The following is an 18649-nucleotide window of genomic DNA, read 5'->3' as shown; positions in this document are numbered from 1 at the left end:
TCACAGGCCTTCAATAAACAGCAGCTACTCGCTCCTGAGCATTCACTCTACTCCTGGTCCACTGCTGGGCCCTCAACTATGACCAAAGTGGACCCAGTCCTTGGCCTCATGGTCAAGTTATAGTTATGCTGATGCCACCAGAGACAGGCTCTCCCTCCAGCCCAGTGGGTCCTCCCTGGATGTCAGAAGGCATCCAGGATGTCTGAGGAGTAGGGTAGACCTAGCAGCTTGTCTCACGGGTCACTGTGGAGATCCAAAGAAATCATGCACTTAAAGCCCTTCTTACACAGCCTGGTGCCTGAGCAGGATCAATAAAATGGTAGCTGCTCTCATTACTATTGTTTTGTTCATTTATTTTTTCAAATGGTATTTGTCAGGCAAACACTGAAATGCAAATGTGAACCAGGTATACCTAGACCCCAGTCTCAGAGCTGGAGGAAAATCACCAACAGATAATTTGATGTATGCATATATATACAACGAATGTGCTGTTCCACCAGGAAGAACAAAAGAGAGTGATGACAGCATTTACAGGGGGATCTTAAGTTAGTACAGAGGACAAGGGAAGGCCTCTCCAAGGCCTGAGATCTGAGAGATGAACAGGAGTGTGGGAAGAGCCACTTCTAGTTTTGGGGCAATGGAGGAACAGCAAGGAGGCTAGCACGACTTGAGCAAAGGAGCAGGCAGAGAGCAGGGAGGTGTGCATCAGGAGGGGCAAAGGCCTGACCATCCAGAGCTTTGAAGGCTACGGTAAGGGGCGTGCGGGCTTTCTCCCAAGGGAGCTAGGAAGCTCTGGAGGAGTTCTGAGCACAAGAAGGGACAAGAGTCCTGGCAGACCAGGGTGGAGGCTGCGGAAATGATGCAGCTATGTAGGAGTAAATGGGAATATCTATATAAAACCCATGACTAACAGGAGAACTAAACCTAGTCAGCAAGTGCCATTTCAAGCTAGGATATTCAGGACAAGGAGTTAAATGGATGAGGGGGAGGCACGTTACAGGCACAAAGCCATGTGGTGGCAAAGAGCTACCCAAGGATGAAGTTTCAAGGTTGGCAGAAGCTAGACCACAAGAGATTTTTAGGGCATGGGATGGAGTGTGGTGTCTATACCCCAAAAGCAACTGAAGCATCAAAGGGTTTTAACAGGAAAGAACACAGTCAGATGTCGCTTCATGAATACTGATGCACTCCTACTGTGTGCCAAGCCAAACCTCAAGAATGACTGCGCTCAGCACTCTGGAGGTGATGTGTCTTACATCTGGGTTGCTCTCTGAGTGTTACCAAGAAAAGACTTTCCTCCTTCCTGCTAATATCAGCACTGATACCAGCAATGAAGGCTGCTATACCAAATAGAACCCAGAAGTTTTTAACAATGATTATGAATATGATTTACAACTAAGCAAGAAATGATTAATGAATATTCACATGAGGAAACAGGGCTCTTCTCTTACTCCTATACCCAAAATTTACCAGGATGACCAGGGTGGGCCCTACTCTCCAGGATATCCTGTCCTGGGTCCCCTCTAGACTAAAGGCTTGTTACTCACGATCTTTTCATAGTACTCCCGCCTCCGCTCTGCCCGCTTCTTATAGTCGACCATCATGCCCCGAAGCTTCCGCTCATGCTTCCGAGCTTCGTGCCACATGGTGGTGAGGCCAAGCCTGCAGGCTCAACCTGGGGAAGAAGGACACACACAGTGTCAGATGGGCCATAAAAACCATATGGAGGGGAGCAGATGTGGTTGAGGCAGTTGGGTACCCACTTCCCACATGAGAGGTCCCCGGCTGGGTTCCTGGTGTCTCCTAAGACAGATAACAGGCAAAAACAAAACGAGCAGGGAGTGGGTGTGGCTCAAGCAGTTGGGCCCACCTCCCACATGGAAGCCAGGTCCTGGGTTCAGTTCCCAGCACCTCCTAAAGAAGAAATGATCAGACAATGAGCAGACCATGAGCAAAAAAACAATGAGCAAAGAGAAGAGGGAGCCATGAGGGGGAAGGGTGATTTTAAAAAAAAACAAAAACATATGGACAAAATCCAAGTCACCCAACAAGTTGGTGATGGTGACAGAGCTGATCCTAAAAACCACATCTCCCAGCTTCAGGGAGGGAAAGTGAGGCTGCAGAACTGTGCACCAGAACCACCTGGGAAGGCTTAAAAAGACAGACTCGCAGGCGTATCCCTGACTACTCTGATTCAGTAGCTTGGGCATTCTGTAAAGTCCTCAGGTGACTCTGGGTGGGCATCCCTGGGAAAGGGGCATCCTGGTTTCAAGATGCTTGGGTCAGTGCAGAAAGGTTCTGGAAGGGGACAATCATGTGTCTGAAGTAAGGTCTGGAGATGAGCCTCAACAGCTGGAGCTGGAACTCAGGGGAAGGGGAAGAGCAGAAACGTGCTCCCCCCCCCCCCAACAGGTGCCATCTGTGGGGTTGGTAATGGGTTGTAGCAGGATGAAGATCAAGGTGGGTGGGGGACAAGGAGAAAGGCTTTATGGGAAAAGAGCAGAGGTGCAGAGGGGCGGTGTAGGAGCAGGAGGAGGGCAGGTGAAGGGTGTGGATGGAAGATGAGAACTGGGGGAAAGGGGGGAACTTGGAGGAGGGCTAAAAGGAGAGACCAGAGCAGGAACGAGGTCTATTGGGAGATGGGGGACCCAAGTAAAAAGGGGTAGAGCCTCAAAGAGGCGGGGCTGGCTGACCGGAGGGAATGGTGACTTTGGGGGCAGGGCTTGTGGATAGGGGTGGCGCCTGAGGGTTTGGACAGGGCTTGTGGACGGGGTCGGGGCCTTGGGATTTGGACTGAGGTTTTTTGACAGGAGCAGCGGCCTGTGCCAGACCGCAGGGCGGAGGGCCAGTCCCGACACCGCCGAGTTCGGGCCCACTGTAGGGACAGGGGCGCGGCCTGAGGCCCATGGAGCCGCAGGGGGTGCGGGGCGGGCGGTCCTCGGGGCTGCGCCCACCAGAGGCCCTCAGCGGCCCGGGGGGCGGCCGAGGCAAAGGTCAAGATGGGCTGATGCCCACCGAAAAACCAAGGGGTCGGGGCTGGCAGCCTGCACTCACCGGCTCGTCGCCGCCTCCCACCGCTGCGCTCGCGCGCGGCCGCACCGGAAGCGGAAAAGGGAGGCCGCGCAAAGGGAAGGGGGATGGAGAGTGGCGGCGCGCACTTCCGCCAACGCGAGGGGCGGGGCCTGGCCTTGGAGAAGGCGGGGCCGAGGGGAGCGTGGAAGCTCTCCTCTTTGCGGGGCCCTCTATTTCCCAAGCGGAGAAGAGATGAGACCCCCAGAGCTCAAAAACTCATCTTTATTGGGAAGACCGAACAAACAACCTAGTCCCTACTTCCGGGCCTGGGGGAGGAGCGCCGGGGCTCTGCCCTTCCTCCCGTATGTACAGGTACATTCTCTTCAGAATCCGGAGAGAGAAGGTGCCCCCACTTGTGGGCGAGGAGGCAGCTTTTAACAAGCCAGTGGGATGGGAGCCAAGTCCCCTTTCCTCTCCGGACTCCGTTTTCTCATTTTCAAAATGGGCTCAAGTAGAACCCGTGCTACTGAGCTTGTGGGCGACGCTGAAGATGTCCGCTTCAGAAGGACGAGGGGGTTGGAAGGCCAGCCCAGGGCAGGCGGGACATCCTGATTGGGCCCGCAGGCCCCCCGCCACCTCCCTCCCCACCCAGCCCCTCTCTTCCGACGCCTTGGGGGCTACGTGGCCTCAGGCCCGGGGGACAGGAGGCCGCCCCCAAAGGCCGCCTCGCGGTACTGATTGGGGAACATGTTGCTGCCCACGAGGCTGGCGGTGCCCCCGTCCACGGGGCCCGGCGCCTGGTACGAGTCCAGCGTCAGCGGCTCAGGGCCGGAGGGCTCCCGGACCACGGCCCCCGCACCCCCGCTGCCCGCGACAGCGCTGGCGTGAGGCGGCGCGGGGGGCAGCAGGTCCAGCATGGTGAAGAGCGTGGGGGCCGTGGCGTCATAGGGAAAGCCTTCGTCCAGGAGATCCGGCCCGCCAGGGGGCTCCAGGCCCGGCAGGGACACGTGGCCCGGGAAGAAGTCTGTTTCCGGCAGTAGGGCCGATGGCGGCAGGAAAGTGCCTACAGGGAGAAGGGAGAAAGAAGTGAGGTGGGCTTCAGGGCAGCGGCTGGCCAGGCCCTCACCTCAGAGGCACCATGCTAAGTCCCTTAACAGTCATCAGCGTGGCCTCCTGTAATCCCACGGAGAACCTTCGAGAGAACCTATCATCGTGCTCACTGATAAACAAGCAGAGGCACTGAGGCAAAAGAACTCAGTCACACACAACTGGCAAGTTTGTAACTGAGTTGAAAAAAGTTTCCCCCAATTATGCGGATGGAAAAGGCTCCAAACAGTGAGTGAGTGGGCAAGGACCCCAAATATAGAGATAATCCAAGAAGTGAAATCTCCACACCAGGGCAGACTACTGTTGGGAAGTCACCAGTCCCAAAATTGGAAGATATATAATTAAATGTCATTAAGGGAGAACCTGTTTTTGAGACAAGTCAAACCTCTTTTGATAAACTAGCAGAAGCACTATCTGATTATGCTAATATTATCTCAATAAAAATAAATGGTGGGAAACTCCTTAACTATCTCTGAAGTTTGGTGTCCTGGAACTTTCTACTTACTGCTTAAGAAATTAATTAACGAGGGCTTGGAATTGCCATTATTTTTTTTAGACAATGTTAAACTTATTTTATTTCAATCTCAGATACACATTCTTTTTGAGTTTTCTTTTTTTTTCTTTTCTTTTTGAGTTTTATGCATAATCAGCCACCATATATTACATGTAAATGTTGGCTAATACCTGTATCATAATTACAAAGTGCAATCAGAAATCAATATGTAAAATTTGGAAAAGAGCTTAGTTAATACACAGTTCATTGTGGTGAAAAGCAGTATTTAAAATTATAGGTATATCAAAAGCAGTGGCTATAATTAATAACCTCTAAAGATCTTTTTTATGTCATTTGGACTTTGACAGTGACCATCTGAATGTCATTATTTTTATCTCCCTCCTCTCCTATTTAAAATTGAACCTTCATACTATAGAACTTCCCACCCCACCCTCTTTTCCAGCTTTATTTTTCTACATAGCATTTCCTATCTTCCAATATACTATATAACTCATTTATTTTTCTTGTTTATTGTCTTTCTCTCCCCATTAGAGTATAAACCCCATGAGCATCAATTTCTGTCCTTTTTGTACTCAGATATAACCCCAGCAACTGGAACAGAGCCTGGTAAGTAGTTCAATAAATGTTTGTTAAATAAACAAATGAGTGATGGTATGAATAAAAAAGATGGCAGAAGAGACTGCCAGCTCTCTTCCAATAACCTTTCTCCCCTTCTTGCTCTGGGTTTTGATTGGACAGGTGGCCGCTGGGACTCTTATTCCCAGCCTCCCTTGCAGCTTGATATGATCATGTGACTGAGCTCTGACCAACAGGATATAAGTAGATGTATTATTTGGGATTTCTGGGACCCAGTGTCCAAGTTCTCTTTCCTGCTAGCTGGAATGTGGTTATTATGGCTGGAGCTATAGTAGCCATCTTGGACCACAAGATGAAAACTGAACTGAAGATGGCAGAAGCTTGGATCTTCGATTATCATGCAGCCACTGTATCATCCCTGGACTAGGTCTATGTGAGAGGAGAAATAAAGTTCTATCCTGTTTAAGCCCCTGCTATATTGGGGTTTTCTGTGAATGCAGTTAAACATGATCAAAATACAGGAGGCATTCCTGATTTCTGGCAAGTTCCTAGCATCTCCTGGGCACTAACTGCGACAGCCACTGTGCTAGTACTGTATGCCATACATGATCTCCTTTAGAAAGGACCCTAAAAGGTAGGGTCCACATCTGACAGACAAGTAAACTGAGGCTCATAGAGATCACACAGAATTCAAAGCCAGACAGTGTGATTCCAGAGACCTTTTTCCTAACTTCTATCCTATAATACCAGGTCACCTTTGCACCAAGGTGAGGGAAGCTTTAGACTTGTGTGGGAACTTGGGGTGAGGGCAAAGGTAGATGAATGCCAGGTGAGGCAGATAATGAGGGGTTTGCATGATTGGAGGTTCGTGGGGTGGGCCAGGATTGGTGGTTGCTAGAGGTGGAGCTGCTGGGGATTGGTTACCAGTTACAGGGGCCCACAGCACGTGGTACCCAAAACCTCCAGGCAGGATTGGGCGGGAGTGGTCCAGGGTTTGGCAGACTCTGAGCAGTTGGCAGCTGGCTGGGAGCCAGGTACTCTGGGGCAGCGAGAGTACTGGTAACAGAGTTCTTAGAGCCAGTGGTCAGCAGGCGAGGAAGTGCCTTCTGATGGCAGCAAGACAGGGTTGGGATTCAAGGAAACTGGAGGCTAGTGGGTGGGCTGAGGTGAAGGCAGGGATAGACAGACAGGCTAGAAGGTGGTGGTGATGGAGACAGGCTCTGAATTCAAGGGGGCTGAGCTCCAATGATTGCCCTCCTTTGTCCACGCCAACTCCCGGCTGCTACCTGCTTCATGTGCATGATGAGTAATCTATACAGACGACCAGGTTCAAATCTCCGCTGCCCCATAGACTAGCTGTGTGACCTCGGGCAAGAAATTTTGCCTCTCTTGTCCTCAGTTTCTTCCTCTGTAAAACGGGGGTGAGTTAGCGCTGGGCCATAGTGTGACTGTGCAGACGACATGTATAAACACACCCAGAGCACTCTGGGCTTACCCTACAGTGTCTGTGAAAAGGAACAAATTAATTTTTAAAAAGCCAATAAGTAGGTGTGTGCTGAGCCTTTTCAGACAAGCCCCCGAAGTTCTGAGAGTGGGAGCAACTTGGCAAAGGTCACACAGCAAGCAAATGGCCCAACCTGGAAGGGAGCCTCCAGACTGTCTCCAGGGGCCCTTGTTCTTTCCACTTTATGTTGCTGGCTAAGTGGTGACTTGCTGACCTTGAGGGAGCTCTAAGAGAGCCTGAACAGGTTGGAAAAGCAGGGGTCTGGCTCACCCTCGGCCCACCCCAGCGGAGGGACAGGGACTGGTATGGAGCTGGGACCCACCTGAGCTGTGGCTGGGCAGGAAGTGGTCCAGGAAGGCTGGCTTTTTCTTACGCCGTTTGCTCTCGATGCCATGGGGGTCTGAGGAAAAGCAGAGATGAGGACCCTTTGACCCCGAAAGCCCCCTCCCCTGCCTAGGGCAGGATGAGGGAGGGGGGTGGGTTAGGGGCAGGAATCTGGGAATAGGTGTGAAAGGGGGCAGGGGAGACACACCAGAACTGTTCAGCTCCCCGAGGACATCAGGCATCCCTCGTTTCCTCTTCTTGTCCACACCGTAGCTGTCTGTAGGAGATAATCAATAATAATTCATTAATAATTGATTTTCAAGACCATTTAGCAAACTGTTGAACTGTTCCAGTTCTTGGCTAGCCCATGCAAATAGATATCCACACATTGCAATCAGAATAAAACCCAAATTCACTTCCAAGACCTAAAGAGCCCTAAAGAACTTGTCTGCTACCCTCCTCGCCTTGCCCCTACCCCTTTCCTGTTCGTTCTCTGTATTCCAGCCACACCGGCCTCTTGGTTGTTCCTGGAACACCCCAGACACTATCTGTCTCAGGGCACTTGCTGTTCCAGCTGCTTAAAACACTCTTCCTCCATGGCCACCACTTCCCTGGCAAACTATTTACTCCTCCCGGCCTCGGCTCAGCTGTGCCTCCTCCTCCAGGAAGCCCTAGCTGACCCCTAAGCCTGGTCAGGTACCCCATCTGGGTTGCCCCAGTCCCCTGAGCTCCTCTGCATCCCAGCCCTGCCCTCTCTGGGCTGTCATTGGGACTGTGAGCCCCAAAAGCTCAGGTCTGGGGCTCTCTCAGTCACTGCTGGGACCCCAGCACAGAGCCAGGCATAAGCAGGTGTGCCGAGGGAATGAATGGTCGGGTTCTCTCAAAATGCCATGACATGGGTTCTATTATTATTTCCATTGTGCACAGGAAGAAACGCAGGCTTGGAGGGACAAAAGCAACCCAGCCAGTAAGGGGCAGAGCCAGGATTTGAACTCCAGACTATTTGGTTCCAAGGCTGCTTGCAACTTCTACCCTTTCCCCTCTCTCTCTCTCTGGGTCACCCAAACCAAGTCTCAGGGATGGTGAGTGGCCCTGGGTTGCCGTGGTTACCATGGTCCCGAGGCAGGTATGTGAAGGGCAGTGGCTCGCTGCAGACCCCGTCAGTGAGCCGCTGTAGGAAGACGTTGACGGTCACAGGCTCGATGATCTCCAGGTCCTCGTAGGGCGGCGTCTTGAACACGATGGCAATCTGGCGGTGCACATCGGCCTGGGAGAAGTCGGCCCGGCCTTCCCAGGAGGCCGTGCTGAACACCACAGATATGTCCTCTGGTGGGGAAGTGGGGGGCATCAGCCGAGCCAGGACCACTGACCAGCCTGCACCCCAAAATGCTCAGCCTCCCCCAGAATCAATATGAAATATTCCTAAGAATGAAAGTAATCACACTAGTGGCTTTTTGTTGTGCACCTACTGTGTATCAATCACTAAGTGTTTTATATACTTAATCCTTATCACAAACTAAGAGGAAAATAGAATCAGTATCCCCACTTTGTCACGGTCCACAAGACCACGATCAGGTTTGCTTGTTTGCTCAGAGGACGTACAGGACTCAACATATAGTTGTACGCATAGCTAAGATTTGTTATAGTGAAGGGACACCAGGACAGTCACCAGGACAGTCAGTAAAGGGAAAAGGCATAGGGACAAAGTCCAGAGGAAACCAGACACAAGCTTCTCCTACTCCTCTTCCCATGGAGTTCCCCCAGCAGTAAGTCGAAATGTGAAATGTTATCTACTTGGGAAGCTTGTTAGAGAACCAATGCCCTCTACTAAGCCCTTAGGGGAGCTAGTCACTTAGGCACCCTCTGCTTAGTCTGTTACAGCACTCCTGACTCCCAAAAGGAAAGCAGGTTTTCAGCACAAAACACTGTAGGCACAATAAGCTACTCCTATCAGATGCCAACCAAGCTGGCCTTTCAAAGGACAGCTTCAGGCCTGTTATGTTAACTCCCTTCTGCCCATTTTAAAGATGGCGCCAAGGGATTAAAAGACTTGTCCCCAGCTCATACAGCTGGTAGCAAAAGTCAGTATTCAGCATGCTACTCTGACTGTTATTTCTTTTTCTTGTCTTATTGCATTGCCTCTCATCACACTAACTCCATGTACTGAGGCTTTGCAGGTGTTTGGCATGCATGGATTGCCTCTAAGCCTCACAACAGCAACCCTGCAAACAAAGTATCAAGAAAAGCCTCATTTTATAAATGAAGAAAGTAGGGCACAGAGAAGTCACCCATCCAAGGTCACACAGTCAGGAAGTAGCATAGCCAGGATGTGAGTCCAGGAAAGCTAGGCTCTTAACCACCAGCTTTGCTAGAACTTGGGGAATTTACCTGATACCTCTGGGCCATTTCCTTACCTTAACAGAAGGATAATGCTACTTCACAGGATTGCTAGGAGGATTCAATGAATCAGTCCAAATAAAAGGCTTAGAAGAGGATTTAGCATATAATAGGTGTTCAGTCCAGGTTAAGCATATTGTTCCTACTAGCATTATGCAAAGTGAAAGCTCCAGATATAGCACAAGGAAAGCCCTCAGGCAATGCTCTTTCTAGTGTAGTTCCTGGACAATTGGGATCTCATTTCATCCTATTAGCCCAATTTAGGGACAAGGAATGTGAGGCTCAGGTTGGTGACGTCACCTGCCAAAGGTGAATGAATGATCATCAGCCAGTGAATGAATGACAGAACATTTTAGTCAATCACCTATGTCTGGATCAGTTTCCCTGCCTGGCCCCACCTCTCAGTCCCTGACAACCTCCTTGGCAGCCTCAGATTGCAGTTCAAATGTCACTTCCTCTGCAAAGCATTCCCAGGTGCACTGGATTACATCTATTTCCTGCTGTTCAATACTGGTATTCTGTCTTTTTCCCTCTCAGCATTAATCACATTTGTGATTTTTATCTTTTCCCCCACCTCCCACTGAACTGAGAGCAGCTGAAAATGTGTCCCCAGCACCGCACCATCTGCATAGGACCTGGCACAGGGGAGTCACCCAATAATCATTTTCTCATTCATTTAATCATTCATTCAAAATTGGGAGGGAAGTGGATGTGCTTAGGCAATTGGGCTTCTGCCTACCACATGGGAGGTCCCAAGTTCAGTTCCTGGTGCCTCCTGAAGAAAACGAGCAAGACAGCAAGCTGACACAACTGGCAGTCATGGCAAGTTGATGCACAAGATGATGCAACAAGAGACATGGGGAGGAAAACATAATGAGAAACAACAAAGCAGGGCATGGAGGTAGCCCAAGCAATTAGTCACTTCCCTCCCATATGGGAGATCCCACGTTAGGTGCCCAGTGCCTCCTAAAAGAGAAAACCAGCACACAACAAAACAGACTCAGCAAATGCAAAACAATGAGGGGGTGGAGAGAAATAAATCTTTTTTACAAAATTGTATGGGAGTGGAGGTGGTTCAAGCCATTGGATGTCTCCCTCCCACATGGGAGGTCCTGGGTTTGGTTCCCAGTGCCTCCTAAAAAAAAAAAAAAGATAAGCACACACAACAAACAGACACAGAGAGCAGACAGCAAGTGCACACTAAGGAATGGGGAAGAAGTAAATAAATCTTTCAAAAACTGTATGTAAACTTCACTCCTGGGTGCACACCCAAATGAACTGAAAACAGGTGTTCAAACAGAACCTTGTACACAAATGTTCATAGCAGCATTATGCACAACAGCCAAAAGGTGGAAACAACCCAAATGTCCATCAACAGATGAGTGGATAAACAAAATGTAGTATAGCCATACAATGGAATATTATTTGGTCATGAAAAGGAAGTAAGTTCTGATACATGCTACAATTTGGATAAACCTTGAAAGCATTATGCTAAGCAAAAGAAAGACCACACTTAAAAGAAAAAAAGAGAAGCCACATAGTGAATGATTCCATTTATATGAAATGTCCAGAATAGGCAAATCCATAGACAGAAATCAGATTCACGGTTGCCAGCAGCTGGGGAGAGGGGGTAAGGGGAACGACTGGTAATGGGTACAGAGCTGCTTTTTAGGGTGATGAAAATTTTCTAGAACTAGATAGTGGTGATGGTTACACAACACTGTGAATGTGGTAAACGCCATTGAGTTGTACACCTTGAAATGGTTAAAATGGTTTTAAAAGAGATATCCTTCTAGCAAAAAGAAATTAAAATTTTTTTATGATAACCTCAAGTGTACCTGGCCCCTGGGCAATGCTGGGGATACAACCCTGGGCTCTGCCCTTAAAATGCTCACAGTCAGACTTCTGGGAAGAAGGAGAACTAGAAAGACACAGGATTCTCTTCTCCAGGAAATTAGCTAGAGGACAGGCTGAAAAGGCCTAGAAAAAGATCTTGTAGTGTTTAGGACATCAGGAAAAGGCTGGACACCGCCCAGAGGAGAAAGGGACAAAGGAGGAAAACAGCGGCAACACAACTCTGAGCTGAAAACAGCAGCTCCTGCTGCCGGCACCCTCCCCCACACCAAAGACACTTAGAATTCTCAGGCCTGGGGCTGCCCCTACAGACAATGGGGGCTCTAGGCATCCACCACCCAGGCAAGAGGAGAGAGAGGGACACAGTTTAAGGCTGACTCAGCTTAATGACCCACAAATTTGGTCTGGGAGATGGCACAGGACTGGAGAATACCAACTCTTACAATCTCCCTGTCTTCTAGCTAGTACTGATTGTTGAGGACACACCTCCCCAGGAAAGGGGAGAAAGAGGGACACAGCCTAAGGCTGATTTGCTTCTGACTCTCAAATTTTGTCTGCTGTGTTCCAGGAGCCCTTCCAGGCTGGGTGGTGTTGCACCACTGTATGCCTTGGGAGCCCACCAGGGGCTAAAGATATATGAGCCTCCCAATCTTCCTGCTCTACTAACTGGGACTGATTGTAGAGGACTCAGAGGGGAGTGGAAATATTTTCTACACAGGAAAAAGGAGGCAGCTGCCAGATGGGGCTGGAGAGCTGTCTCAGAGAAAGTTTGAATAACAAGGTTCTTAGTCTTCAGGCAGGAAGCTCTAGCATACATATTTGTGTTGCAACAAGTACTGTCTACAAGACATTGAACTGAGAGCTGCCAAAAGAGCGCCATCTGCTGGCAGAACAAGGAAATGCATGCAAGAAAATTAAAAATAAGTAGGAGCGGCTTTTTTCCAGTCTCTATAGCTTCCCTCCCCAAGGTTCTAGGAAGGAATTCTACAACCAATTACTGGGTCCAGTGCCCAGTTTTGAGCAACTAGCAGGGATAATCCTACCAATCCAGGTGGAACCAAGAGTCAAAGAGCAGTGGTAACCCAAAGCTTCCTGACACTAAATCCCTACAGAAAAAAAAAAAAAAAAAAAAAAATCCCTACAGAAGAGATAGTAATTAAGCATCTGAGTAATCTAAATCCTAATCAGATGCCTAGACATCAGCAAAAAACTACAAGCCATACTAAGAAAATAGACAACATGGTCGACAAAAAGTAATATATCAAAGGCCCAGAAGAGACACAGGACTTGAGAGAACTAATCAATGAGATGCACACAAACTTCCAAAATCAAATTAATGAGTTGAAAGACAATATGTTTAAAGAGATAAATGACATCAAGAAGACACTGAGGGGAAGTGGATGTGGCTCAAGTGATAGAGCTTCTGCCTACCATATGGGAACACCTAGGTTCGATTCCTGGGGCCTCCTGGTGAAAAAGAAGAAGAGAAAGCATGCCCGCATGGTGAGCCAGTGCCCACGCAAGTGCCCGTGTGGTGATCCAGTGCACACGCAAGCGAGTCACATAGCAAGATGATGATGCCTCAAAAAAGAGACAAGGGGGAAACGGACTTTGGCCCAGTGGTTAGGGCGTCCGTCTACCATATGGGAGGTCCGCGGTTCAAACCCCCGGCCTCCTTGACCCGTGTGGAGCTGGCCATGCATAGCGCTGATCCGTGCCACGCAAGGGTGTCCCCCGCGTGGGGAAGCCCCACGTGCAAGGAGTGCGCCCGTGAGGAAGGTCGCCCAGCGTGAAAAGAAAGAGCAGCCTGCCCAGGAATGGCGCCACCCACACTTCCCATGCCGCTGACGACAACAGAAGCGGACAAAGAAACAAGATGCAGCAAATAGACACAGAGAACAGACCCCCGGGGGGGAATTAAATAAATAAATAAATCTTTTAAAAAAAAAAAAAAAGAGACAAGGGGAGAGTCAAGGTGAAGCACAGCAGAAATCAGGAACTGAGGTGGCACAATTAATAGGGAACCTCTCTCCCTATCAGGAGTCTCAAGGATCAAATCCTGGTGAATCCTAAAGGAGAGAAAATGAGAAGAGAAGACAACGCAGACAGCAAAAACAGCAGGGCAGGAGGAGAGGAAGGGGAGAAAATAAAATAAATAAATCTTAAAAAAAAAAGAAGAAGACATTGAGCAAGCACAAAGAGTTTGAAATCCTGAACAGAAAAGTATTAGAGCTCATGGGAATGAAAGACACAATAGGTGAGATCAAAAACACATTAGAGGGAAGAGGATTTGGCTCAAAGGATAGAGCATCTGCAAACCCAGGGCCTCCTGACCTGTGTGGTGAACTGGCTCACACTCAGTGCTGATGCGCACAAGGGGTGCCATGCCACGCAGGGGTGTCCCCCGTGTAGTGAGGCCCCACATGCAAGGAGTGCACCCCATAAGGAGAACTGCCCTACATGAAAAAAATGTAGCCTGCCCAGGAGTGGTGCTGCATAAACATAGCTGACGCAGCAAGATGACACACACACAAAAAGACACAGATCCCCAGTGCTGCTGACAAGAATACAAGTGGACACAGCAGAACACACAGTGAATGGACACACAGAGCAGACAACTGGGGGGGGGGGAAGGGGAGATAAATAAATTAAAATTAAAATTAAATTTTATAATTTAAAAAAAACACACATTAGACTGAGTGTGATGGAGTTGGACTCAGATGTGAACTTTCTACACATGCCTCTTTTATCACTTTTACTGAATCTGTGGTTGGCGCTGGGATTGGTGTATACCCAGGAGACTTCAATCTCTGGACTGGCCATGTCCCAGCTGGGCCATGAGCCTCAGCAGAGTTGCAGCTCCTACTCTCCAGTTTGTTGAACTTGCACAGATTGGCTAACAGGGAGGTGAAGATGGTCAATCACCACACCAGGGAACCAAGAGTGCATACAACTGCAAGCAGGAGAATCACATCCATCCACCATGGATCTAAGGCCCTCTCACCATTCCAGAGTCCACAGGCTGGAGGAATAAAATATGGATTAGAGTGAACTTACTGGTATTCTACTATCGAACTATTATGACTAGTAATGGAAGAAACTGTCGCATTGATCTGGACAAAGTGGCCACAGTAGTTGCTGAGGGCAGGGAGAGGAAAGTACAGATAAGATGTGGGGGCATTGTCGGGACTTGGAGTTGTCCTAAATGATATTGCGGGGACAGGTGCTGGACATTATATATCCTGCTATAACCCATTGAATGTACTGGGGGAGGGCATGGACTACAATGTAAACTATAATCCATGCAGTTCAGCAGTGCTCCAAAATGTATTCACCAAGTGTAATGAATGTGCCACAATGATGAGGGAGGTTGTTGATGTGGGAGGAGGTGGGGTTGGGGGGTGGGGTATATGGGAACCTCTTATATTTTTTAATGTAACATTTTTTGTGATTTATGTATCTTTTTTTAAAAAGACAATTTAATTGAAAAAATTAAAAAAACACATTAGAGGCATATAACAATAGACTAAAAGACAGAAGAAAAAATAAGAGATACAGAAGACAGAACAGCTGAAATTGAAGACAGAAAAGAACAGAGAGAAAAAAGAATGGAAAAAATTTGGCAGGGGAGTTGAATGACAACACGAAACACAACAACATACATGTCATGGGAGTTCCAGAAGGAGAAGAAGAGGGAAAGGGGGCAGAAAGAGTATTTGAGGAAATAATAGCTGAAAATTTTCCAGCTCTCATGAAAGAAATGAATTTACATGTCCAAGAATTGCACCGTACCCCAAACAGAATAAATCTAAGTAAACCTACTCCAAGACACATACTATGCAGAATGTCAAATGTCAAAGATAAAGAGAAAATTCTCAGAGCAGCAAGGGATAAGCAAACTATCACATACAAGGGATGTCCAATAAGACTTAGTGTGGATTTCTCTTCAGAAACGATGGGGGCGAGAAGACAGTGGTATGATACAATTAGGATATTGAAAAAGAAAAACTGCCAGCCAAGAATTCTTTATCCAGCAAAACTGTCGTTCAAATATGAAGGTGAGTATAAAATATTCACAAACAGAAACTAAGAGAATTTGCAAAAAAGAATCCACCTTTGCAGGAAATATTAAAGGAAGACTCAGAACCTGAAATAAAAGATCGGAGAAAGACTTGGAGGAGAGTACAGAAGAAAGAATAGTAGAAAGGATAACCAAAAGAGTAAAAAGACAGACAAAAATATGATATGACATATGAAAACCAAAGAATGAAATGGTGGAAGTATATAGTGCATTACAGTATATTGATGAATGCAAATAAATTAAACTCCCCAATCAAAGGATACAGGCTGACAAAATGATAAAAAAACATGCACCATCCATATGCTGCTTACAAGAAACTTACCTGTGACCCAGGGATACAAAACGGCTAAAAGTGAAAGGTTGGGAAAAGATACTCTACACATATATAGTAACCAAAAAAGAGCAGGGGTAGTTATAATAATATCAGACAAAACAGACTTTAAGTGCAAAAAAGTTGTAAGAGATATAGAAGGCCATTATATTTTAATAAAAGGGAAAATGAGCCAGGAAGATATAACAGTCATAAATATCTATGCATCTAACTAGGGTACCCCAAAATACATGAGACAAACTCTGGCAATACTGAAGAGAGAAATAGACATCTCTACAGTAACCATTGGAGACTTCAACACCCCACTCATATCATTAGAGAGAACAACTAGACAAAAGATCAACAAGGAAACAGAGAACTTGAATAATACATAAACAAGTTAGACCTAACAGACATACACAAATGCTGTATCCAAACTCAGTGGGTTATACACTCTTCTCAAGTGCCCATGGATCTTTCTCCAGGATAGACATGTTAGGGCGCAATGCAGCTCTCAATAAATATAAAAAGGCTGAAATTGGGAAACGGACTTTGGCCCAGTGGTTAGGGCGTCCGTCTACCATATGGGAGGTCCGCGGTTCAAACCCCGGGCCTCCTTGACCCGTGTGGAGCTGGCCATGTGCAGCGCTGATGCACGCAAGGAGTGCCTTGCCACGCAAGGGTGTCCCCCGCGTGGGGGAGCCCCACACGCAAGGAGTGCGCCCGTGAGGAAAGCCGCCCAGCGTGAAAAGAAAGTGCAGCCTGCCCAGGAATGGCGCCGCCCACACTTCCCGAGCCGCTGACGACAACAGAAGCGGACAAAGAAACAAGACGCAGCAAATAGACACCAAGAACAGACAACCAGGGGAGGGGGGAAAATTAAATAAATAAATAAATCTTTAAAAAAAAAAAAAAAAAAGGCTGAAATTATACAAAGCACCTTCTGAGATCATAATGGAATGAAACTGGAAATCAATAATATAATAACAGGAAAAAAGTAAACTCACAAATGTGTGGAGGCAAACAACACACTCCTAAATAATCAGTGAGTCAAAGAAGAAATCACAAGTGAAATCAGCAAATATACTGAGACAAATGAAAACGAGATACAACTTATCAAAACATATGGGATACAGCAAAGGCAGTCTTGAGAGGGAAATTTATAGCCCTAAATGCCTATATTAAAAAAGAAGAAAGCTAAACTCAAAAATTTAACTGAATAACTACAGAAACTAGAAAAAGAACAGCAAACCAATCCCAAAGCAAGCAGAAGGAAAGAAATAATAAAGATTAGAGCAAAAATAAATGAAATTGAAAACAAAAAAACAATTGAGAACATCAACAAAATCAAAAGCTGGTTCTTTGAGAAGATCGATAAAACTGGCAAACCCCTTTCTAGACTAATGAAGAAAAAAAGAGAGAAGATGCAAATAAATATAATCAGAAATGAAAGGGGGGAAGTTACAACTGACCCCACAGAAATAAAAAGAATCATAAGAGGATATTATGGTAAGCGGATATGGCTTAACCAATTGGGCTTCCATCTACCATATAGGAGGCCCTGGGTTTGCTTCCCAGGGCCTCCTTGTGAAGGCAAGCTGGCCCATGCCTGCAGAGAGCTGACAGCCCATGCCCGCGGAGAGCTGGCACAGCAAAATGACCCAGCAAAGGGAGACAAGCAGACAACAAGCAAACAGCAATGGGGGGAGGGGAGATAAATAAATAAAAATCTTTTTAAAAAAAATAATGAGGATATTATGAGAAACTGTGTGCCAACAAACTAGACAACCTAGATGAAATGGACAAATTCCTAGAAATGCACAAACAGCCTACACTGACGCTAAAAGAAATACAAGAACAAACCAATCACATTTAAAGAAATTGAATCTGTCATCTAAAATCTCCCAGCAAAGAAAAGTCCAGGACCACATGGCTTACAGGTGAATTCTACCAAGCATTTAAAAAAAAATTAACATCAATCCTCTTTAAACTCTTTCAAAAACCTGAAGAAAAGGGAAAACTACCCAACACATTTTATGAAGCCAGCATCACCAAAACCAGATAAAAATACCATAAGAAAATTACAGACCAATCTCTCTAAGGAACATAGATGCAAAAATTCTAAACAAAATACTTGCAAATTAAATCCAACAGCATATTAAAAGACTTACACATCATGACCAAGTGGGATTTATTCCTGGTATGCAAGTCTGGTTCAACATAAGAAAATCAGTCAATGTAACACACCACATTAACAAATTGAAGGGGAAAAAACACATGATCATCTCAATCAACATGGAAAAGGGATTTGACAAAATCCAGCATCCTTTCTTGATAAAAACACTGCAAAAGACAAGAAGAGGAGGACAATTCCTTAATATGATAACAGGCATATATGAAAAACCCACAGCCAACATCTTACTCAATGGGGAGAGGTTGAAAGCTTTCCCTCTAAGATTGGGACCAAGACAAGGATGCCCACTGTCACCACTGTTATTTAGTATTGTGCTAGAAGTTCTAGCTAGGGCAATTAGACAGAAAAATAAATAAGTAAAGGCATCCAAACAGGAAAAGAGGGAGTAAAACTTTCACTGTTTCTGGGTGACATGATCCTGTGCTTAGAGAATTCTGAAGTATCCACACCAAAGCTACTTGAGCTAATAAATGAGTTCAGCAAAGTGGCAGGAATCAAGATCAATATGCAAAAATCAGTAATGTTTTTGTACACTAGTACTGAACAATCAGAGAAAGAAATCAGGGGGAAAGTTCTATTTACAATAGCAACAAAAAGATTCAAATACCTAGGAATTAATTTAACCAAGTAAGTACATGATCTATATGCAGAAAACTACAAAACAATGCTAAAAGAAATTTAGAAAGACCTAAACAAATGGAAAGATATTCTGTGTTCAAGGATTGGAAGAATGAGTATCATGAAGGTGTCAGTCTTACTCAAACTGATTATAGATT

At 46.7% G+C, this 18649-nt stretch overlaps 2 protein-coding genes across 3 annotated transcripts in view; both read right to left on the bottom strand.

Annotated features, from left to right (window-relative positions):
- CLASRP (CLK4 associating serine/arginine rich protein) overlaps nucleotides 1–3115 on the bottom strand; it is a 33139-nt gene extending 30024 nt beyond the window's left edge. For both annotated transcript variants that reach the window (XR_009181619.2, XM_058280411.1), the window contains exons 1-2: nucleotides 3055–3115; nucleotides 1548–1675 (exon numbers count right to left, since the gene is read on the bottom strand). Coding sequence is in view for 1 of the 2 variants with exons in the window: in XM_058280411.1 (XP_058136394.1) it covers nucleotides 1548–1646 (99 nt within the window). In the remaining variant the exon portion in view is untranslated. The remainder of the gene's footprint in view (nucleotides 1–1547; nucleotides 1676–3054) is intronic.
- A 165-nt stretch (nucleotides 3116–3280) lies between these two features.
- The window catches only part of RELB (RELB proto-oncogene, NF-kB subunit), a 39191-nt gene continuing 23822 nt past the window's right edge, over nucleotides 3281–18649 (bottom strand). Inside the window, exons 10-13 of the mRNA XM_058279131.1 lie at nucleotides 8148–8363; nucleotides 7246–7314; nucleotides 7036–7113; nucleotides 3281–4075 (exon numbers count right to left, since the gene is read on the bottom strand). Of these exons, the coding sequence (XP_058135114.1) occupies nucleotides 3690–4075; nucleotides 7036–7113; nucleotides 7246–7314; nucleotides 8148–8363 (749 nt within the window). The 3' untranslated portion in view covers nucleotides 3281–3689. The remainder of the gene's footprint in view (nucleotides 4076–7035; nucleotides 7114–7245; nucleotides 7315–8147; nucleotides 8364–18649) is intronic.

Source organism: Dasypus novemcinctus, chromosome 18 (genome assembly GCF_030445035.2).
Source record: "Dasypus novemcinctus isolate mDasNov1 chromosome 18, mDasNov1.1.hap2, whole genome shotgun sequence".
Lineage (NCBI taxonomy): Eukaryota > Metazoa > Chordata > Mammalia > Cingulata > Dasypodidae > Dasypus > Dasypus novemcinctus.
This window is presented reverse-complemented; position numbering and strand designations above follow the sequence as displayed.